This window comes from Brienomyrus brachyistius, chromosome 19 (assembly GCF_023856365.1).
Source record: "Brienomyrus brachyistius isolate T26 chromosome 19, BBRACH_0.4, whole genome shotgun sequence".
Taxonomy (NCBI): domain Eukaryota; kingdom Metazoa; phylum Chordata; class Actinopteri; order Osteoglossiformes; family Mormyridae; genus Brienomyrus; species Brienomyrus brachyistius.
The window spans coordinates 5,450,541-5,473,980 of NC_064551.1; the positions used below are offsets into that span (position 1 = coordinate 5,450,541).

Genomic DNA, 23,440 nt, shown 5'->3' on the forward strand with positions numbered 1-23,440 from the left:
GCGTGTTTTTGGACTATGGGGGGAAACCGGAGGAAACCGCACGACGACATGGGGAGAACATGCAAACTCCGCACACATGTGACCCAGGCGGAGACTCTAACCCGGATCCCAGAGGTGTGAGGAAACAGTGCTAACCACTGCACCATCCTTCGTAACTTGTACAGCAAAACCGTATAGTTAACATGAGAATACATTCTCATTCTCCCTTCTGTTTGGGAAAGAAGGATTCAAAATCCTGTATCAGCAACTCTTTCAAAAGCAGAGAATAGCACTGCTGTAGCTGCTAAGTCATGAAAATAAGGGAAATCTTAAAGCGAAATTACTCCGAGGCAGATGCTCCGATTTAGATAAGACTAGGGAGAGGAACGTAGTAATATCAAAAGTGGCCACTAGATGGCAGACATCCGCCAATATCATTAAACCAAAGTTTGTCAACTCAAGTTTAAGGAACATTTTCATTTCAAAATCGAGTTTTCAAACAACCAATCTCCATCCACACAGGTGTTTTTAAAATTTACTGCTCTAAATGTGTCTATTCTGTGCAATATTTTTTTAATACTAACCAAGTGTGCACAAGTCTCTATGCATTGAAAAATAAGCTTTTAGAATATTAGCTCACAGATGCAGATTTGAAATATTAGTTTGGATCAACTAGTATAAAAAAATGCAAGTGGTATAAAAAATAAGCAACTTCATATGACACACAAGCACATTTATAAATTTTAACCAGTTTCCTTTTTAATATCTAGTTAAAGTGGGCACATGTATATTTATGCATATTTAAAACCTTGATTCATTAAACCTTTACACATTTACAAACACACACAAAAATGAACAGATCACAATAAACACATTCCAAAATGAACCGCTTACCCTCAGTCACAGTGGCTTTGGCACTGTTCAAAGTACTCACATTTTACTTTGCTTGTTTGTTTACACCTGCACCAGGTTTTAAAAAGGAAAAATCAGCACATGGACAAGCTTTGGAGAAAAAAAATAAATAAAATCAGGTCTCCATTGTATTTGTCAGCGACATTAGTGACAATACGCACACAATACACAAGTCTTAGCAGATGTGTGAATCAGCCGTGTGGGTTTGCTGAAAAGTGTGTCATGCGGATATGACCACACGGTGGCGCCCTTTGCAGAGCACAGACCCAGGAGTGTAGAGCTGGTGTCCCGGTCATGCCCCACAGCAGGGATGAATAATATCACTGATTTTCATTTTGATTCGATTTCGATGGGATCCAAGGTTGGTCTCGCTGGAACTGATACTAATAATGCCTGCCCAAACCTGATAAAATTGCCAAGTGGGGGGGATCGACCATTGCATTTCCAGGGGCCCCGCTTAAATGTCCCCCCGGTCAACAACCGTCACAACCCCCTCTCCCCTGTCAAGAACTAATCAAAGAAAATAGTCCTGACTTTGTTAATGCGCCTCTACCAGTAACAACAGAACCATTTCAATTTCCGGGCAAAAAAACATTTTAAAGTTAGAATTGATTCTCAAAATGAAAGCACAGCCCCAGGATCTTGGACATTATCATCGGAATAAATACGGTATACAGGTCAAAACAAGACGTCTTAATAAGATCAGTTCAGACGTGATTTTTCTGGAATGTTTGATATTGTCCCAGTCAATTGACCTCCAGTGAGAGAACTACGAAGCTGCTGTAAAGGCACATTACCAAAAAAAAAAGTTTTCATCGATGGAGATGCTTACCAGCAGGTAGTTTATGATAGATAACAAAAAGATGGAAAAGGCAAATGAGCAATTTACTGAAATCGAAACCTATAGAGAGAAAGGGCATGAATCAGCTCTGACGAGGACAGGAATTATTGCCTTCAGATGCACGATTTGATATGCAATAAACTTTCATCATCAGCGCGAAGACACCAAAGATGCAACGCTCTAAGTCTTTGTGTATAGGCATGCAAGAAGTATTCACACTGCATGGAGACTTTAAAAAATGTTATCAAGAAGGGACACAAATCACATTAACCATGGAGGCAATTTATTTGCTTACATGTTCTGTCCATTTTTGTCATGTATTTGTAATATTTCCGATTAGACCTCTGCTTTAATTTGATAGTTGGCGAAGACCGAATACAACAGAAGGCAACTATTCATGCGTTTAATCTGAACTGAATGCTTTTGTGCATTTATCATAGGCAAACAATTCAAAGCCAATTTCTTATTTTAGCTATCCTAATAGACGTGCCTTTGGTCTCGGCCAGACGCGTCTTCCCTTACAAAGCGAATGGCGTACTGCAAAGAGTGACACGAACGCGAGGTATTCATCGAAAATAAAAGCGCAACAGGCTTAGCGAGACACACCGCGTACAGACACAAGCACCTGTGTCGGAAGACCAGACAGAAAGTACGCAAGAGCCGTAAAAATCAAACTGTTAGCCCTAGGACCAAACCACGTCCCCACCGACTGTCGTTAAGCCAAACCGGCTGCTACCAAGCCGCAGGGCTGCTCACGATAAATATTAAAAGTATGCATGTATTCCGATCACGACAATGCAATTACATGAACAATTACAAAAGCCAGACCGCGGACCACTTCACATTCCCTCTCTCCTTGTTAGTTTAACGGGTAACAAGTTAAACACATACTGCCTAGGGTGTCCTTCGACATGACACAGGGCAGAAATACTTTAAGGTTACGGGAGCGGATAGCCTGTCAATGCTACGGCACGGCCGGGGGTATAAGAGCAAGCGTCATGGAGCATAACGAGAAATGAGCTACCCTGCTCATCGGACCCACTTCTTACCCCTGTATCTGAATGTGTGAACGACAGAACAAATTCGACGCATGGACCGGAACCACAGATAAAAATGGGGACCAAATACAAACTGCGTTATGCTTCTATCAGGATTTAATAAGTGCCATGAATTACAGGCAAGACGCTATGACGTTAGTTACTGTCGCACTGGCTCGGATGACCCCTTTTTTTTTTAAGAAACGGTGGCAAATAAATGTTTTCTGCTCTTTCGCTATGGACGACGCCCACGACAAGGAAGAAATGAGCAAAAGAGCATGCAATAAGAGAAAGCGGCATGTTTCGAGTGCCGCGAGGCACAGATATTCGCTTCTGTGATAAGACACGGGACGGCTGTCATTTCATCGCCCCCGCCGGGCTGAGACATGCATTCACCGGCAGCCCTAGTGCTCTTGTTGTGGAACTGCATGGGCAATTCACCTGGGACGTCAGACCGGACGGGAACAAAAAAAGCAAATAATTTGTATAACATATTTACAAACGGCTGCTTCTTCATGTAAATGTTCCCGCAGGGCATGTATAACGTAATGTGCCTTATTTAATCTTCTTGAAACTTCTGTCAAGAGCACCAAGGTATGTTGAATGGAATTCTAATTTTACTATTGAAAGACGTGAAAAAATAGACACCCCCCCCCCCCCCCAAGAAAAAGCCTATATGAAGTGTGTGTGCCATACTGCTGACCATCGTTCCAGAATTTTCCTCTTTCCAAACCGATTCATTCCAGTCAGTGTCCGCTCCCCTTCCGAGTCACTTTGACACCGAAGAGTCTCTGCCCGTTTTGGGGAGCGAATCCAGGCTGTGGGGGCAGGGGGGACAGGAGGCGGGTGCTTGCGGCTGCCGGTCCCCCACTTCCAATCACAGCCGATGGGCGGAGCCACGCCTCATTTGCCCAGCCTCTGCTCGCAGGATGCGTAGCGCTGTAGTGCACTGAAAAAGTCCTCATAGGAGAGGTCCATGTGGGAGGGCAAGGAGCTGGAGAGGGGAAGAGTGAGCGACACGGTCTCACAAAGAGCAGCTGGGGAAGGACCGGCGCAAGCGCAGAAATCTTACGAAAGCTTTGTGGCAGTGTGAAATGGCAGATAATGCACCCGAGTTCAGCTTTCATAACTACATCTTTCATACAACTTTCATAACAGTTACATCTTTGCAGAGATCTTTCTTCATATGGGGAAACAGAGATAGGAAGGCCAGTCGAGACTCGCCAGAAACATCCGTGTTCTACATTCAGTGACATGGCGCCCGGGCATGCTGGCATTATTTTACATAATAAATAAACAATAGCGATAATTCTTATAATGGGCCCATCCAGTGACCCAGCACAGCTTTCTAGGCTAAAAGGTCAAAAAAGTCTGGACACAGAAAGAGGAAATGGCACATGGTCCGGATGTGGTACTCACATGAACTCAGTCAGCCTGATGTGCCAGGGGAGGAACCCTAACGTGCTGTCCACCGGGCCGAACTTCAGAACCAGGTCTGGATCCGGAGTATGCTTTGAATCTGAACAAGCCAGTGGCATAAAAACGACCACGGAGATTAAAGATGAACTGAAGAGTGGAAGGAGTGCAAGACAAGGCACTGGCTCCTCCCTCAACGTCTACAGCATGGGAAATGTGAGCTGGTCCCACGCCGTGACTCCGGTCAGTGCACAGTAGCATTTGCATGAATTGGCTGTAAACGTGAAACACTCTGACCGCAATCGTTACCCTCCTCCACTGGAGCTGAGCGCGTGGAATCGAAAATACAGCCTGTCCCTCCAGGGTCTATTGATTTTTCCCTCAACACGCCGAACGCTACAAGCAAAGGAATAGCTCTGCACAAATTCCTACAAGCCCAGTACACCAAATTAAAAAGCAACTATACCACAAGGTCGTCTCACTCACAAATTTCCGTACGATGCATAAAAAGTAACTGACGTCAGCAGTCCCCCTTACCACCTGCCCATTCCCAAGAATAGCGACAGCCCCAGTTTTTTTGCCGCATTATTTTTTGTTTACATACAGCTTCCAATGCGGTTTTTATACAAACCCTCGTGTCCAGCCCCCATGTCACCTTGCCCTGTGCTTCTGCACTGACAGTATTGTGAAAACCTTCCCCTAGCCACCGTCTGCTCAGCGGCCCTGGAGAGATTCTCATATTACTCTATACCTGTATATAGATTAGGGCTGGACCGTAAATAAGTAAATGATCTCCTGATTCAAAAAGATCCTCATTATCCGATATCTTTTCATAAGACCCAGTTTCTGCGAACTGTCAGACACAAAGCACTGCCGACAAACGTAATACGATTTCAGGGCTTTAGATAATGGCCGTAAAAATTAGTACGGACGATCACCTTTTGGTACTATAGGGACATCTACATACATCCACAGTTTGATAAGCAGATTAATGGATTGGTAGTTACACCAAATTATCACCGAGGTGCGCATTGTGATGCCCAAAAGTTAGCAGCCTGGACCAATTCAGCATATCCTTGTTTATTATATGCGGCAGACTTTGAACTACAAAAAGTTCCGCCACACCAGCAACGTCTTTCCACCTTGTTTATCCACAGAATCTCCTCTTACAAAAGATGATGTGACTGCTGAGTTGTCCCCTTCTTCACTGCCACTTCAGTGCTTATCGCTTCCACAATTTACCAAAACAGTCACACGTGGGGGATGCTCCGCTAACCGAATTTAATAAAAAATAAGGATAAGCTGAATTAATACGGGTTAAATTTTGGGCGTCAATCGATATCGAATCAAATCAAATGGAACCGGAAACTGAATCGATTCGGGACTTTGTGAATCAAATCGATTCACATTCAGGAAATCAATGGCGATATCCAGCCCTGATTTGGATTGTATAGCAACGAAGCCCTTCACTTGGCCTGAACAGCTGATGTCATACATATGACAGGGACAGAGTGGGGTGACCCCTACACTGCCCACAGGTAACGGCTTGTCATGTGACTACCTCTGAGCATGGAATCCAGCACATGGACGTCGATGTCTTTGGAAGCCCTCTGCCTCTGCTCCACCGCTCTGCACAGCTGCCGAGCCGCCGCCACGATGCTGTGCTGTCCGTCGTCCGAGGACAGCACCTTCACCATGGCCTTACACAGGAACGCCGCTGAGGGGGGAGGGGCGCAAAAGTAGGCACATGGGATGGGGGGGTTACCTGACGCCTCCCTCAGTCAGCACTGGGCACATCCTGGACAGGATGTCAGTCAATTGTAGGACACGTTAGTGGAAAGGCATTTCCATTTATTTAGGACTGTACCACCTTCTGAAAACATTTTTTTTGGAGGGCCATATGCACACAAGACATGTTATTTCGAACATCTACTTCCCTACAGATATTTGTCATTACGGAGAACATACTCCCATCCACGAGAGTCAAGAGGAAATTGTCACTGAAGCCGAGACCGTAGCACCGTAGAGGAGGTAACGGAAAATGCTCTTCAGTTTACAGTGTGTTCATTCGACGTGGACTTTTGACCTGCTGAAGACAAACAGAACATGGTGGGGGAGGCAGCAGGCCAGTGCCGGATTGCCTTTAGTCCCATGGACGCGTGACGTCGTGGCTGCAGCTCAGGACCAGCGACATCGCGGGTGCGGCCCGCAGTCTGCCGACTTACACACCTGCTGCTCAGCTGAATCATTGATGGACTCAGATGACTAGTTCACGCCCTGCTTTTATTAAAGCAGGTTCATTTTCCTTGCACTCCATGATGTTAGTATGCCCAAGGGGGATGGGCAGCCAGTCAACCTCGAACCCCTGGCTTTTTTTCCCTCCCTACTCCAGGGATTGTGGTTCCTCTTCTCTGTCGCCTTATGCCATTCTCTTTCCTTCTTCCATTTCCCCCCATATCATGCACTACTCTGCATAAATGATGTAGAGGCAGTCCCCGGGTGAAGAATGTCCGACTTAGAGACACATATTTACGAATGGCCTACCATAAGGCATTTTTTTTTAACGAAAAATTCAGGTTAAATACGAGTAATAACCAATGTGAGCAATACTCAGTACTTTCATTTTTAATGAAAATACTGCACGGCTTCAGCAGTTCATCGGTTGAAGGTGCAGTGTAATACCATGTGTAGTTACTCTATTACTGCATAATTCATTATTATGTACTGTATTATTTTTCCGACTTAGCTCTTACTTAAAAGGCAGCCCTAGGAAACAGATTGTTCATTAAATGGGGACTGTCTGTAATAATGATTTGTCAGACACTAAGTCCCAGTGTCATGAAAGGCGCTATATAAATAAACTGAACTGAACACAGAGTCAACAGGCTACCCCACTGAAGATCGCACGTTGCTATCCATCATTCCAGAGAGACTGGTTACATGCTCCTATAGCATTGGCACTAATTAATAGCAGTTCCCGACAGGCTTGTTGAAAAGAACATTAATGGGTCATTAGATCACAAGACCCTCCATCGAATCAATTTTCTGACCAGAGATCAACAAATATATCCGCCAGATCGCCCAGGGCAGTCAAACCCATCAGATGCAACTGTAATGCAAAATAAGGAACGCCCCGCCAGCAGAATCCGGACTGTGCGTTTACAAATATCTCCACTTACTGTGATTCTCCTGTGTCTGGGTGCTGTCATTTAAAAACTCTACGGAATATTTTCCACTGTCGGCACCTAACAGTTCTTGCTGCTGCTTCAGAATTTCATCCATCAGTCGGGAATTGTTTCTTCTGAAGATACCTGGGGAGGCAGGGAACGAGGTGACAGGGGTCAGAAAATCAGAGGCAAATTGGAGACTGTGAGCTACATTGACAAGCTATCACTTCAAGTCAAAGTGCAAACTGCGGCAGACAATCCACAGAGGACAGCGTTGATTGACCGATCTTTTCCTTTCCTCCCCCTTATCTCTCAGACTTGTGCGCCGCACAGATTGCAATAACAATTGTTCCTCTCGCAAACTCAGTGACTAATCATCTCCGATTAGCAACGAATGCTCCATGGAGTGGTTCACAGTCACAAGTACAGGGATAACGGTCTATTTATACACTCTTCAAAACCTTGCCCGTTAAAAACAGTCAAATGCACATTCGAAATTAGCTGACATCCAAAAGAAGAAAATTATCCTCCTTACGAAATGAGTATGAGCCACAACATCCGTGCAATACATTAAATTGTGCAACAATAAGGGAAATCGCCTGCAACCGCCAGGCATACAAGACAACCCAGAGCCCTTTCTGGACAGACTGATAATACCTGAAACACTGGAAAATCCCGGCTGCTGTGTGAAGACCAGCCTACAAAGTGATAATCAATATTTATTCTTTACAGATTCAACAAACTGGAATAACAATCCTCTGATTAACCGTTTTAAACCCTAAGGGACAGTGTAATGCATACAGATACATTACGGTTGATTACAGTTAACCAGGTGATAGTGAACAAAACCAAGTGGAATTTAAGTGAACGTGAAACCAAATTACAACCAGAACTGGCTTCAAGAAAAATAACCATTATTGATTAAATAGTAACCATCTCCATCATCAAGTAACTAGTAACCATTATTAAGTAACAATTATTCTGGACATTGTGGTTAAGGAATCTTGAAGGTATTTGATTTAAATCTTTTAACCACACAACTGGTGCCACACAGAGAAGCGGTATTAACACGTTTGGTACCAGAGCTCCGGCACCTGGGCGCTAAAAACAAGCTGCTTAAAATATCTTGAGATACAAGAGTAACACACCATCATGTTATTATAAACAGCGTTACACGCGGGTTATTAAATCGGTGCACTAAAGTATCATGGATAACGACTAATCTTGTTAGTTAAGTAGCGGGCCGCCGACTAGTTAACCGGTTAGGTGAATACACCACTAAGTTACGGCTAATTATACGGAGGATAACAGTGACAGACTGTAATCCGTAAGCAGCGGGAATAAATGGTACTATAAGAGCCGGTTTTACGGGGAAAGCGCCAGGTCAGCCGACTCACCCTGGTTATCGTAAACACTAACGTAGGAGATGCCCACCGCCATGCACCACACCACCAGGTTGGCGATGTCCGCGTAGCGCGGCTCTTCCTCGGTTATCAGCAAGCCGACGTGCACCGGCAGCTTCTCCAGCGCCCGGCCGTCCGCCCCCCAGCGAGGGCGGCGGCAGCCCCGCCTGGCCGCCGGCGGCCCCAGCTTCCTGCGGCTCTGGAAGCCGAGGGCCACGGGCACGAGCAGCGCGGCCACCGCCCGCTTCCACAGCCGCCAGTTCCAGCTGCAGAGGCGCGCGCGGAACCAGGAGACGAGCGCTCGCTGGAGGTGGAGGATGGCGTGCAGAGCCCGCCACGCCAGCTCGTAGAGCAGCGCCATCGCGGAGCCTTTCTCGGATTTTATCAGAGCAGCCTTCAGACGGTATAATAGCAGCTCATACGGCACCGCATTCCAGACCTTAACGTAACAGACGCGAATGAATGCGACTAGGCAACTGCCATTGAATTTCACTGCCAACACCACAACCCAACGGCCGCCATCATTGAATCGCTCAACTCTGCACTTTGAACCCTCAGCGTGACATGGAGCTCCGTGATTGGACCGCGAGAACGGCGACCCCGCTGCGTAATGGGGCGGCCCGAACGGGGCAGCCGCGAGCCGGCTCCATGTCTCCGTCTGGTGGCGGCGGCGGGGAAACGCAGGTTAGATTATTTTAGCGACTGCAATGAGGGCCAAACGTAGAACGAAGTGTCCAATTATTATTATCCGTCCATCCATTTTTCCAAACCGCTTGTCCTACTGGGTCGCGGTTGGTCCAGAGCCTATAAATTATTATAAAGAGGTTAAAATGAACGCACATTATTATTACTAATATATATTACAAGAATAGGACTAAATCAGTCCATAATACTTGACCATAAATGTTTAAAGGAACATTTAAAGATTATATATTCATTCAAGTAAATATTAAATACAAAAAGAAAATTTAATGAGTTGAGTCTTCTTCTTATACAAGAATGGCGTGGCTGTTTTTAGCATGCTTTTACTTGCTGGTTGCCTCGAAATCAAGTTGAATTACAAGATCTTTTACCGAGCAGGAAGCTGATATAACACACCTAAAAATAAATGGCTCCATATGCTTAAGGGAAAACAACACCATGTCAGGAGGTTGTAGTAATAGTATTCTTCATTTTCTGTGCTATTGATACATACAGAGCGCTTCTTGATTCTCAGACAATCTTTGCACCTGCCTAGCAGGTGTTCACAGCAGGTGCATGGTTCACAATAGTGCACAGTAATCAGATCGACTTGCATTAGGCCCGAGAGGCACCAATCAATGTCAATAAACCAATGGCTTCACTAGAACAAATGTTTTGCTTGATTATGGGAGATACTCATTTGTATTCATTCAATACATTTGCCTTTTCTAGGATTAATACAAGCAAAAGAAATTTTTGCAGAACTAAACAGTGTGTAATGGCGACAGACTCATGGAGATCATTCAGGGGGTTTTAACGTTTGAAAACACCGAATTCAGGTTGTACATTATACTGCAAGAAAAAGGAATAGCAATTATTAGAAATAACGCTACATTCTAACAAAGTGTCATACAGCTTCTACTCCAGTACTACACAACTCATTGGAAAGTCAGTGATGTAGCAGCTGTGTGCTTGTGATGTACTGCCTACCTCCCATGTACATCGCTTTGGACAAAAGCTGAATAGATATATGTAAATGTAAATGTGAAATAGCACAGATAATCATTACAAACCATTTTATATCATTTATTTACCAGTCGGCCTTAAAGTGACCATATCCCCTGTTTGATTTCCATACATGTTTTGGGAATGCCTGTGCAAACAGCCAGTACCTTGAAGGATCGAACTGTAGGTGCATGCTCACAGCTGTGATTCCCTGCAGACACATCTCTTGAGGAATTGGAATAGCATGTGAAAAAGCGTATCCAATGGAGCAGCCACATGCTGGAAATCCTGCTTAAGGCATTTCAGCAAAAAGGAAACCCTAACCGGCACCTTCTGACTCATAGGTTTAGATACTTCAGTCTAGCCAAATTTCAGGGAAATACTATTTTCTTAGCCAAAATGACAAAGATTTTATTCTTGGTCTGAAACAAAATTTGACACTGACAAGCAACTGACTTCGGAATGAGAACTTTATTGGTAACTTTCTGTGGCTCCCTTCAAACCTTTACTATCTTCTTACTTTGTGTTAAAAGGCTTGGTTTAACTTCCAATTTTATACGTTCTTTGCATGCTTTGGATCCTCAGCCTTCACCAGGGAATATGGCATAATGTCGTAAATGTTCAACAGGCAGTGTGTTTATTTTCACTTGACACTTGATAACATCCTGTAAATATCCTGTAATCCTTGAGTTACGGGGCTATTTAAATCTATGTGAATGTTCTAGAATAGCGACCTTTGGGCTATCAGCTTTTATACTGAATACAATGATATAGTTACACTTCACAGCAAGTGACCCCGTCTGGGATCTGTTAGCTGAAAAATGAGTGGGTGAAAGATACCAGCTGCCAGATGTCTCAATGCTTGTATACACGTCATAAAAGTGACGTATAAAATTCGAAACTGACATGTCAGAATATATGTCAGCTCAAGTTGCAAAATAATAATAATAAAAAAATACTTGGCAAAACCTATTAGATTTACCGCATAATACATTCGAAAATACCAATATATTGTACATTTTCGATATATTAGGATTTAATTATGCGTCAATATAAAACCGTTTAGATATTTAGGTAATGCTGAACTCCAAATGGCAAAGTACTTCTTGAATACAACTAAGAATAAAACATATGACTGAATCTGTATTGCTGCCATAAAAATGGTTTAAAAGTCGCCCAACCGTAGACACAAATCCCGTAAGGCCCGGCCACTTTTCGGTAACCACAGATCGATTAATAAAATAACATAATATAAAATAAAATATATCGATGCTTTCCTTCACCATCTACTTTGGACTTACCCCGGGCTCAGCTGTGTGGCAGACAGTAGCAGTCGCTGCACGATTCCTCCGGTCTCAGATTTTGGATTTCCTGGTCTCGGGAAACCTGATAGGGCGACGATCAGTTTAGGCGATTCAAATACAATTGACAGGAATTAGTGGCGTAACAGTTGTCGTTCTGACTGGGGACAAGTGCGAGTGCAGTAGCCACATAAAAGTAAGATCGCGGCTCCGTTTTGCTGTCCGGCTTTTAGTTCGCTTGCCAAGGCAGCCTCCTGCGTTACTGAGTATGTCCGCTTCGGCCGGCGGCGTCTCTCCTGCTGGCCAGGGATCGGCTCTCGCCGGGCCTGGCTCGGGAATGTCTATGTTCCGGTGGCTAGAAGTTCTGGAAAAGGAGTTTGACAAAGCCTTCGTGGACGTGGATCTGCTGCTCGGGGAGATCGACCCGGACCAGGCCGACATCACCTACGAGGGCCGCCAGAAGATGACGAGTCTGAGCTCCTGCTTCGCGCAGCTTTGCCATAAAGCGCAAACTATATTTCAGATGAACCACAAACTAGAGGTGAGCACTTCGGTGTCCCCCCACCTCCGGTCAGTGTCATGCCAAGTTTGACAGCTTACCCAAGGGGCAGCTTGTGAAGAAGGAAAAGATTCTTAGATATTAAAAGGTTGTCGTCAGATATAGTGGAATGGAATCGAAATGCCATTATGGAAGGAAGTCCTAATTTAGCTCTGGCTATGAAGTAGCTGTTTGGGGGCACATGGCTGAATTTTGGACGACAGGCTAAAGACGAGCAGAAACTACTTGATTTCTAGGAGGAAGCTTATCAGATGCAAAGGGCAAGGGGGGATAAACCCGGTTTGGAGAATGATGGCAGTAAACTCCATACAGCACTGTTTTGTCTTATCTTACATATTTTGTAAATATCCTGTAATGGTAACATTGGTTTAGAATAGGAGCAGGGCATTGCAGACTTCAGTTATTATAGTTTCGGTGTTTGTATGTGTTGGCATGTTTTTATCCAAATAACATTTCAGGAGACAGTGTGTCTGGCGTGTTATGACGAGCAGCATTCTTCAGTCTGCTAGATCTTGAGACCTTGTCCCGTCTTCCTTCTCATTTTCTTCCTCGCAATCACGGCCATAAATGTTTGTTTATTTGTTTTTTAAAAAGCACTTTCCATCGTTGATGGAGCAGCCTGGGTGATGCATATCGGCTAAGTGTAACCCTAACCCTGCACGGTGGAACCTCTGCTAAGCAGGCGCTGACACTGTGACAGTGACATCAGTGTTCATAAATGCATTAAGCCCGACAACCGAGACACAGTTCCCATAACACGGAGAAAATGGATGTTGCGTTTGACCTGTTATGACGACACTGCTACATTGTTCATAAGTCCATTATTTATTTATTCGCCTAAAAATAATTTTGCCTAGATACTGTTGACTAAATTGGGGCTTAATGCACTTTGCAATGGGTGGAAAAGGTGTTTACTTTTTTTTTTCTTTTTAAAATAAACTACAAAGAAAAAAAAAGCTGAACAGGACAATCCTCTCCTTTCACAAGGTCAAATAATCTGAAAACGAAAAGCCCTGTCAACCTGGGTGCCTCTATTGCAGGGGTGTCAAACTCCAGTCCTGGGGGGCTGGAGCCCTGCACAGTTTTTGGTTTCCTCTCATTTAACACTCCTGATTCAGCTCCTTATGCTAATTACCACACAGCTCTTGAGCTGAATCATTTATGGTGGAACAGAGAAAGAACTAAGCTACACAGGACTCCGGCCCCCCAGGACTGGAGTTGGGCACCCCTGCTCAAGAGATTTTGGGCCCCATGAAATCATATGATATTAGGCCCCCAACCCAGTTCGATCCAATTATGTTGCAAATCATTTAGGGCCCCTGTCAGTCAGGGGCCCTTAGATTCGTTCTGCCCCCCCCAACACACACACACTTAACAGCGCCCCCGTCTGTTATCGATGGTGTTGCAGGAAGGAGGCAGAAACAAAATCTACAACCATCTTAAGCACAGAATGGAAAAAAAGTTATCAGGCCGGTTTATAGTGGCTGGAATTGGGGAATGTAGTTTGTGTTGATGCAGAATCGGGTTCAGTTAAGGTTCAGGCCAGCGGTGCTAGAAAAGGCTCTATTAAGCACTTGGCATTTTAAGGGTCTAAATTTACTGTATGAATTTTTAATATTAGAAATGGGGTAAAGGCATGGAGATGTGGAGGTTGGTTGGCTGAAACTGCAGACCCAGAAATAAACAGAAATAAAGGACGATTGTGTTTTAGGCCGTTTCTGCAATGGAACCAGCAGTGCTGACTGCAGTGGGCCTTTGAATGGAGCCATTATTGCTGTATAGATGAAAGTGGGATATTTTTTCCCTCCTTCTGAAGGGTTATGTTAATTTTTCCAGAGTTCCATGATCAGCATGAAAGCGATTCCGTAAAAATCGTTCGGACATAAACAAGAAACCCAGTTTTATTGTTTTAATGTCCCAGTTAAACCTGATGTTTATTAAGTTACACTTACAATGTGATATCATCACATACTTGAAATTATGATTATTATAATCATTATTTATATAATTATATAAATGTATTAAATATTATTCAGTAGTATTTTAATCATTAGGCTGCTATCTTCTACCACATTTCTTGCAGTTTCTGGCAATTTCTCACTACTAGTAACTTATGCGAAGGAGTTTAGTTTTTATTGTCCTGGGATGACAAACTGGTCTAGTCTGTAGCTTAATCTGCCATTAACAGCCTTTCCAGTCATACCGCTTGTTCCTGGAGATTCCTCAGCTCTTCAGGCAGCTTGTCAGATGGTGTCTACAGAGAGCTACGTTCTGCAGACCAGGAAAGACCTGCCAGGTCAGCTGGGCTTTAGAGGAAGATGATTGAAAGTTTGTGTCAACTCAGGGGATGGGGGGCACCTGAGTCACAGGTGATGGGGGGGGGGGGTCTATGGTCACTGAGGGGGGGTCAGCGCTGCTTAAGCATGCTTTGAAGATTGAGAGATCGCTGTGCTTAAATTGTAGGCAAGAGACGGACTTCAGTTGTGTTCCCTCAGTGGTTAACGTGACAATCCAATGAAAAGCCTCTTTGTAATCAATGGCTCATCATCAACTTGATCGCTTACTTTGGATGGAGCTTTGGGAATAATTTATATAATTTCCTCTATTACTAGTAGTGTTATTAGACCAACCTCTTCTATGATTGCTTTGAATAATCACTGTATCTCACTGTACTTTCCTTTGCGCCACCTCAGCCGTTCAGATACGCCAAAAGCGGTTTAAATCAAGCCAGCACTTGTATGATTGGCTTCAGTTGACTAATTGCCAAGCTGTGTGTTACCTTAGCGCAGTGGGGTCACCTGCTCTGGGCGCAGTGCCACGGGCCAAACCGGCTGCCGGCCCACCTGTCGTCTGGCACAGCAAACTGGCTCCGAGCACGCCCGGTCGGCTCTGCGCCGGCCTGCGGTTTCCTACATGGAGGAGGAGTGCTCTGCCAACTGCTTCCTGTCAATCAGAGGAGGTCTCGGCCACTGGTGCACAGATGCCGGAGGGGGTGACAGCTGTGCTCCTCAAACCATCCCCCGACAGTGATGGGGGAGGGCGGAGGCTTGCTGCCCCCCCCGGTCACACACGAGTCAGAGAGCCCTCGGGGTTGTTTAGCGTTCTCGCTTACCTTCAAGGTACGGCAGCATTCATCTCTCAGAGGCTTGCTAGGGTTAGGGCTTTACTTAAGTTCCTGTCCCTGTACTTGAGCTAACGACTTCCTCACTCTCGTCAGGCCCGTCTGAACAAGACAAAAGGAGATGCAAGTTAGGAACCCTAGTGGGTGAAAAGCAGAACATGAATATTTCAGACCACTTTAATGGTTGTATTTAGGCAGAAGTTTTGGTTATCTGGTTTGTGTGGTTCTGCCAGATTCGGGTGGGCTGTTCGGGGACAACAACCTCCTTTGTAGAAGGTAACAGAAGCACGTGAAATGAAACTTTGTAAAACATTTCTCTGTTATTCCCGAGCTGTTTGAGATGGTGACCGTGTCAATTTCAAGGGCTCCTTTGCCACCACACGCCCTGCCACTGTGCCGGATGCAGGCTTGGTGCCTGGAGACTCCAACCACGTGGAGGAAATCAGTGCTTTAACTGTGAAATGTTCCCTCCACCCCCGGAAATGTGGGACCAGAACAGATGTGTTTGCGCAAGGCTGTGGCACGGAAGCTGTCAGACTGGTTTCGCTCGTCACCATCGTAGATAAGAGGGGTCCTGAAATAAGGATGAAGGGCTCCACCTTTGAAATAAGTCATGATGACTTGGTGAGGTTATTTCACAGACACCGGCACTCGCGATATACAAAAGACGGTAAATCGGCCCTCAGCCCGCAGTTCAGGACCTGTTCAGCATCTGACGGGAATCGTTAGTTAGGTGGGGGGGGGGGGGGTGTGCTTCCGGGCTGACCTGACATCTCCTCCACCCTTCTGTGTCTCCGTCACAAGGCCCAGGTGGTGGACCTCAAGTCGGAGCTGACCGACGTGCAGGCCGAGAAGGTGGTGGTGGAGAAGGAGGTCCATGACCAGCTGCTCCAGCTGCACGCCATGCAGCTGCAGCTGCACGCCAAGGCTGGCCAGGGCACGGATTCCGGCTCCATCAAGGCCAAGCTGGTGAGCGCCGAACCCCAGCCTGCCGCCGCTCTCTATCTCCCATGGCCAGGCTCAAAGCTTCTCCGTGTCCCTGTATAAGTGGTACTGATGTCACGGGGCTCTTCGGGTCAACTTGGCTCGTAGCTGCACCCTCCGCAGCGAGCACCGTCTATCCAACCCGCCTGGCCCAGCCTCCAGTTTTGAGGTATCACATCGAAACCCTGGCTGATCCTCCCCAAGCCTGGAAATTTGAAAAATGCTGGGGTCGGCCCAGCATACAGTCACGCTTTGATCCACACCACGTTCCTCTAATTGCGGTGGTATTATGTCTTAATGACATAATATATTGCACGTTTACTGGTGGAGAAAAAACAAGCTGGAAGTTTGATGACGTAGAAAATTCAGTGGCTTGGAAGAACATTGAATTCTTCGAATGACCATGGGTAGAATTTTTGAAGCATCGAAATATTTACATTTCCGTGTCATCAAATGATATAATTACAGGCTTTCCATTTGGAAAGAATGAGAGGCTTTATTACCTGGAAAGAGATGAGTGTTTAGCTTAACGTATGGTGTAATCAAGTCTGTTACTTAATCGTAAGCCATCTGCTATGAGCGTATGTAAATAAAAGCGTTAATTACCAGCTGCTGTATGTTCGCTGTGCTAATGCACTGAACACTAACCGACACATAAGAGACAGGCTTACACTAACTACACATTAACATTTCTCTGGGATTGGGGGGGGAGCTGGGCTGTGATTTCAGCTTCCTGTTTCCCTGATGGCCCCACCAGCATTAAGGAGAGTGTCCTCCCTCTTGACTGTGATTACCGTGCTGACTTTCTAACCTTTGACCCCCTTTTTTTCTCTTCCTCCCTTCCTCAACCACCCTTCTCCAAGTCTGTCCCCTCAGTGGAAGATATGGTAAGTCAGTGCGGGTCAGTGCCCCCCCCCAAACCCCCATCTCTAGCCCACTCCTGACCTCATTTCACTGCCCCTCCATCCCATGGTAATGACGGTCTATGGCCCCCATATGCAGTGACAGTGACCGCATGTGTGTCGCACATGGAAACCCCCAGAACCTGCTAACAGATGGAGTCCCGTCCAGAGACAGGGAGGCGGGGGGAGGAGGGACCTGGGGTCTGTCCCCTCAAATGCAGTTCACAGGCAGGAGACACCCCGACTGAGGTGTCCGTCCTTCAGGATGGACACACGCACAATCATCTGCACACGTTGCCAGTTAATCTGGAGAAACATTTTACTTATTTATTACGATGCTAAGCAGTGGCTGGGGTTAAGAGCCTTGCTCAGGGGCCCAACAGAAATCACTGAGGTGACTGGGTATTTGAACCTGTGTCTTTCTGATCACGGGCGAGCCGTCCTAACTTGCTGAGCCACACGCTGCACCCCAACCCAGTATTCTGTGTGCCGTGATGCAGAGCCACGTAAAGCCAGTAGAGAAATTTCCCTCCACGTAAACATCCCCATCTGACATCCTTCTCTGCACCCTCTTTCGTTCCTCCTCCGTCATGCATACACCACGTAGTCCCATGCATGGCTGCCTGTTCATATTTCACCACTGCTGAGTTTGCTCAGAGAAATCCCACCAACCATTCCCCAATGTGCACGATGCTCTTAGTGGGAAGCGGAGTAACAGGGAAGGGTTAACTTCTGCGCGTATCCTGGCAAACCTGTCCTGTAGGTGGTCTGCATCACATCGCAGGGGGGGTCTTCTTTAGTCTTCATCCATCAAGGTTCAGTCAGAATACCAGCCAGTCCTTCGTTCTCTGAAAAATGCAACATTACGGTTTTTTGCTTTTTTTTTTCCTCTCGCGTAAAATGAGTGTTTTGATGGAGGCTTGATGGACGCTAGATCCTGTTAGTGAACAGCAAACACTAACCCTGAGCCACTGGAAGGCCAGAGCTAAGAGGACTCTGGGGCACATGAGCCCGATGTGGGTATCGAGTTTGTCGTTTGCTGTTTGATAGACGAAGCAGTGCTTCTGTCTGGCATTAGCTCTGCCTGCACCTACCTGTCTTGACATCTTCCACGACCAAGTAGATGTCCAGTAGTCTGTCCCGTAGTCCTTTCTCGATCCCCCACCTTCTGCCATGCCGAGGATGCCCGTTTTCTTCCATTCCTCCCCGATGATTAATGTTGGAGTAATAACCAACCCACTTTTCTCGTGACCGGTGGCGGAGTGGTCCCCAGAGGCTCAGTGTGGTCTTCCCGCTAGGCAGGCTCCATCACCCTTCTGCTACATGTCTTTGGGCCAGGAGAGGGAGCTGGAGGCCAGCAAGAAGGAGAAGTTCAAGGAGATGAAGCTGGAGGCCGAGGTCAAGCTGTTCAAGAAGGAGAATGAGGCCCTCCGCAGGCACATCGCGGTATTGCAGGCAGAGGTCTACGGCGCACGGCTGGCGGCTAAGTACTTGGACAAGGAGCTGGCGGGCAGGTAGGACACATGAGAGCTCTGGTACCAGTGTGTGTAAGCGACCCGTTATCAGGATCTTGGGTGTTTCTGAAGGCTGTTTTTACGGTTTTTGTAAATGTTGCAGGAATTAAACTACAACTCAAATCTTGGCTTGAGATTAGTCCCTGTGCACAAAAGAATTGATTGTTAGTGCTGATCAAAACGTTCAAATAAAAACGTGTTTCTTTTTGTTGTACATCCTCACCAACCAATGGCACTTTTTCAACTTTCTTAGGGTTCAACAGATCCAACTGTTGGGTAGGGACATGAAGGGACCTGCTCACGACAAACTCTGGAACCAGCTAGAGGCCGAGATCCATCTCCACCGCCATAAAACAGTCATCCGAGCCTGCAGGGGGCGCAATGATCCCAAGAAGTCATTACCATCGCCATCGGGCCACGTAAGTAGAAGACCCCTGTGTGTGGTCATCGCATTTAGCGTACCGCTAATTTATAAAAGTACCGCGCCCGATACTATCCCCATTCATACAGGAGTCAGACACATTAAAGAAGACCCAAGGCGTGGGACCAATACGTAAAGTCGTGCTCTCCAAAGAAGATCATGAAGGACTTGGCATCTCAATCACAGTGAGTTTCACGGACAGTTCAGTATTCCTACAATTTTAGGGGACCCTGCCCCCCCCTTCTTAAATGTCTGCATTTTTCAGGGAGGTAAGGAGCATGGGGTGCCCATACTGATCTCTGAGATCCACCCTGCTCAGCCGGCTGAGCGCTGCGGCGGTCTCCACGTGGGAGACGCCATCCTGGCCGTCAACAGCATCAACCTGCGGGACGCCAAACACAAGGAGGCCGTGAACATCCTGTCCCAGCAGGTGGGGATGCCAAATTGGGGTCGCACACCAGCGAGTGTGAATTAGCGTGATTTTATAGCACCCGCTGTCAGGTCACCTAATGGCAGATGAGGTGAACTGGATAATTTGCATTCAGATCTCTGTGGTCAAGTAGAGATGATTCATGGCTGAAAATCGAGGAACGTAGGAGAGCTCTGGCACAAAAGGAACAGATTGAAGATGTCCAGTTCCCTACAGAGGGTCAGAAAAGATCACATGTATGAGATGAAAAGACATTTTCTTTCTGACAAATATTGATCAATCTAACCTGTTGAAACTATGAATAGAGAAGTCAGTAGTGAGTCAGCTGGCAAACATTTAGCACGCGAATGTTACTTGAGTCGGGGAAGAACTCAATAGCTAACGGAAATTAGCCATTAGTCGCGGTTCAGCAAAGGGTCGATCTCACACGGCTTGCTTTCTGCCGACAGAGGGGCGAGATAGAGTTCGAGGTGGTCTACGTAGCTCCTGAAGTCGACTCGGACGACGAAAACGTGGAGTATGAGGACGACAGCGGGCACCGCTACCGTCTGTATCTGGACGAGCTGGAAGAAAGTAGCCGGAACAATGCGTCCGGGGATTCTGCCTCGCTGCAGGGTAAGTGGACGGGACTCGCCGATGGTCAGTTCCATTCCGGAACATGGCAGAAGCGCTCAAGAGCAAGTGCAGAGACACTGAATAAGACACGTACAGTCAGAAACCTGAAGCCTGACAGACACCTAAAAAGCACAGTGTTACTCTAATACAGTTCGTTAGCATAAACGCCCCATGAAAAATGTTTTTTATTAAACCTAAATTCTCCCAGCCAAAAAATAAAAGAACTTTCAGAAGCACATTCTTCAGAGCCAGTGTTAGTAGTTAGAGTAATTTCCTCTGGGGGATTAATAGTTTATGTATTACTTCTTTGCCTCTTGATTGTAAAGATACAATCGCTTCCTGAAATCCATCAATTCATTGTTGTCCTCTGTTGAGCACTTTGTCTTTGTCATACTATACATGCCGCTCTGTCAAGTCCTGTTACTCTTTAAATAGGACAGTTAGGGCTTTAAGATGACATCACGTGTGGTGGTCTGAACTAAACACGAGGAAGCAAAGTTAGAGCTTTGAGCCCCCCTTGAAATTCATTTCTGGGTAGGGACTTGTTACACAGGGAAGCAGTGTGTAAAACCTATGCTTAAAGTACGAGGAGGAGACGATGAGGATCCACATCGTCCGTAAAATAAGTGTTTGCTGTTTCGGATATTCAGAGGCTTTTTCTGTCTGCTGTTACTCAGCCCAGGAGAAGAGCACAGCGAGCGACGCGATGAACGGGGACACAGGAGCTTCCAGCGAGACCGCGTCGGACGAGGCCCCCACTCGGGCTGCGGAGAGCTCCTCATAAAAAGGGGGGGGGGGTATGGGGGGAACGGCGACACATCTAGCAGGAGGGACGGACTTTGGGTGTAGGGGCACGGGAAGGAGACAGAGACACTCTGTGTGTGTGACTGATGAGTTTTTGTATGTCGTCAGGACGGACTGCGGTGGAATCTGCTGGCGGGTGTGTCGGGGGGGGAATACCGGTTTTCCACGGCTCTCGGGTTACCAGGGAAACACCACAGGCACTATTTCATGCACATATTTTTACAGCTACTCTCCATTTTAGGCCAGAATGGTGGCGAAGCTGACAGTGGAGGTATACTCTCCGGTCAGAGTGATTTAATTAAAACTGATGTTGAGCTGCTCTGGAACGGTATACGATATATTGCTTCGTAGCAAGCGTGCGTCTGGAGTTACAGAAGACTAGAGCCGTCAGTCAGTCAGTCCCAGTAGAAAATAAAATCCTTGACAAATGTACATACCTGTAACTCGTTACCGCTTGCACATTATACTGTATTATAATTATTATTACTAGCTCTGCTTGGATTTAATTCTCCTCAAACTCACGATCGGGGTGGCAGATGGTGGTCAAAGTTTTCGTCAGTTACAAACATACGGACAGTAAAAATAAGCATGTTCACTTTGCAGAATTGAGGGAGGTGACAGGTGGGATGTGCAGTTAAATTTCAAAACATTTTATAACGTCATACAGCATGGGATGAGTCGGACACAGTATTTGCTGGACAGTACCGGGGGCAGGTGGGTGGGCCGGGGTGCCCAGGGACCCCACCCCCCTGTTCAGCACAGAGAATTTGAAATCATAAGAATTTACCAATTTCAGCAATGACATTTTGAAGCTGGGATAATACTAACACTTTAGTCAAATACAACATCTTTACAGACTTAGGAGTAGAAAGTAGAATGTTACATGAATTTCGTCGAAGGTTAAATCAAGAGATGTGCAATGATTTTCCCGCAGCAGAATGTGAACAGGGCCCCCAGTAATGTCACCCCCACCACAGGGAGAGTCGGCTCTCTACATCGCACCCCTGGGGGTGCATCCTGTGCTGGTTCAATTTTTTTCCCCCCTCCCTCCTTATCCTCTGCTGGATGGTCATCAGAGCAAAATCAAGGCAGTTTTTTTAAGTAACCCAAAGGACAGTTGCCCGCGGTGGTCCCAGACCCAGTACCCATCTCTGATAATCCGGCCACCGTACTGGCTGTGCAGCGTGTCAACGCCGCCATTTACCGTTCAGAGGCTCACAGGACATATGTCATGAAGGTCATTTTTCATTTCAGCTTTAATTTTAACTCTGAACCAAAACATCAAACTCCTTCTTGTAAACAGAACTACAATGGAAAAAGCAATAAGTCAGTATTTATGCACTGGCAAATCATGTAAAGGTAAAAAAAAAAAAAAAAAAAAACCTATACACAGATGTATCTGTCATTCTGAGTATCAGTACAGTTTTGTGGGTCTTTTACTGACTTTGGGATGAAAACTTACCTACACTGTTTATCAGTATGTTTGCTTTAAGAAGTGGATCTTACACTGGACAGCAAAGACGGACCTGACAATCTTCAGTCGTGTTCACTGTGGTTTGATACTGACTTGGAGCATCGGCTGAATTTAACATGAGATTTTGGTCGCATTTTAAAAGACTGCAACCGGACACGTGGCTGCTGGCTTCTCTCGCATGAATCGACGCATCTTTCGGTACAGAGCGAGCAGCTGGCTGACCTCACCCTCACCCTAATGCATGCATTCCAGAACGTCAATTCCCATCGCTGTTACATCAAAGAGGACTTTCCCCGGAAAACTCTTTTTACCACCCTTCCTCTGAAGAACTGTGGTTATTTTACACATTTTGTTGTCATGAAAAGTGTGTTTCCTGAACGTTGAAAGATCTGGTGTAAATGTCTTATTATATACAATTGTAGTAAAATGTATAACAAGTAACATTTTGAGTAAATTATCTGAAAAATGAACTGGACTGATTCTGGTTTTGTAAACTGTGGCTGATGAACGAGCTGATGACTAACTGGCGCAAAACATAAAATCATGAAGCAATTTAGCTTTTACTTGAGGAACCTCCATTAGGTGTGATCACAATGGTAAAATTATATATACAAAAGTACATTATTTCAGCTTACATAAAGCTTTGTCTAAAGTTAAAATGAAGAGACGTGCAATGATTTTCCCGCAGTCATATCTGATCAAGGCCCCCAGGTTGGTGCCGTGTGGTTTTGTTGCCTAAGCCTGCGATCAGAACGTTGCCAGTTCAAGCCTGGCCTTGGCACATCTGAATGTCCTTAAAGGTAGGCCGTTAACCCCCGGCTGCCTGCCCTCTGCTATCGGCGGCCTGCCCTTCACAGCCGGCTTGGTCTCACCT

At 46.0% G+C, this 23,440-nt stretch overlaps 2 protein-coding genes across 3 annotated transcripts; one reads left to right on the forward strand and one right to left on the reverse strand.

The window, feature by feature from the left end:
- Positions 1-712: 712 nt before the first annotated feature.
- nus1 (NUS1 dehydrodolichyl diphosphate synthase subunit) lies at positions 713-9,307 on the reverse strand. The gene is made up of 5 exons (XM_048985558.1): positions 8,750-9,307; positions 7,365-7,496; positions 5,747-5,902; positions 4,189-4,288; positions 713-3,763 (listed from the first exon to the last, which is right to left on the reverse strand). Exons 1-5 carry the CDS (start codon positions 9,114-9,116, stop codon positions 3,673-3,675), a joined length of 846 nt encoding a protein of 281 aa, XP_048841515.1. The 5' UTR covers positions 9,117-9,307; the 3' UTR covers positions 713-3,672.
- Positions 9,308-11,749: 2,442 nt separating this feature from the next.
- gopc (golgi-associated PDZ and coiled-coil motif containing) lies at positions 11,750-23,036 on the forward strand. 2 transcript variants are annotated; one of them, XM_048985554.1, is made up of 9 exons: positions 11,750-12,283; positions 16,227-16,391; positions 17,270-17,293; positions 18,647-18,822; positions 19,076-19,241; positions 19,333-19,428; positions 19,509-19,673; positions 20,123-20,288; positions 20,966-23,036. In XM_048985554.1, the coding sequence occupies exons 1-9, from the start codon at positions 12,011-12,013 to the stop codon at positions 21,070-21,072; spliced, it is 1,338 nt and encodes a 445-aa protein (XP_048841511.1). In that variant the 5' UTR covers positions 11,750-12,010; the 3' UTR covers positions 21,073-23,036. The 2 variants fall into 2 exon arrangements, with proteins under 2 accessions (XP_048841511.1, XP_048841512.1); XM_048985555.1 differs by lacking the exon at positions 17,270-17,293 and having other exon boundaries at positions 11,751-12,283.
- Positions 23,037-23,440: the final 404 nt, after the last annotated feature.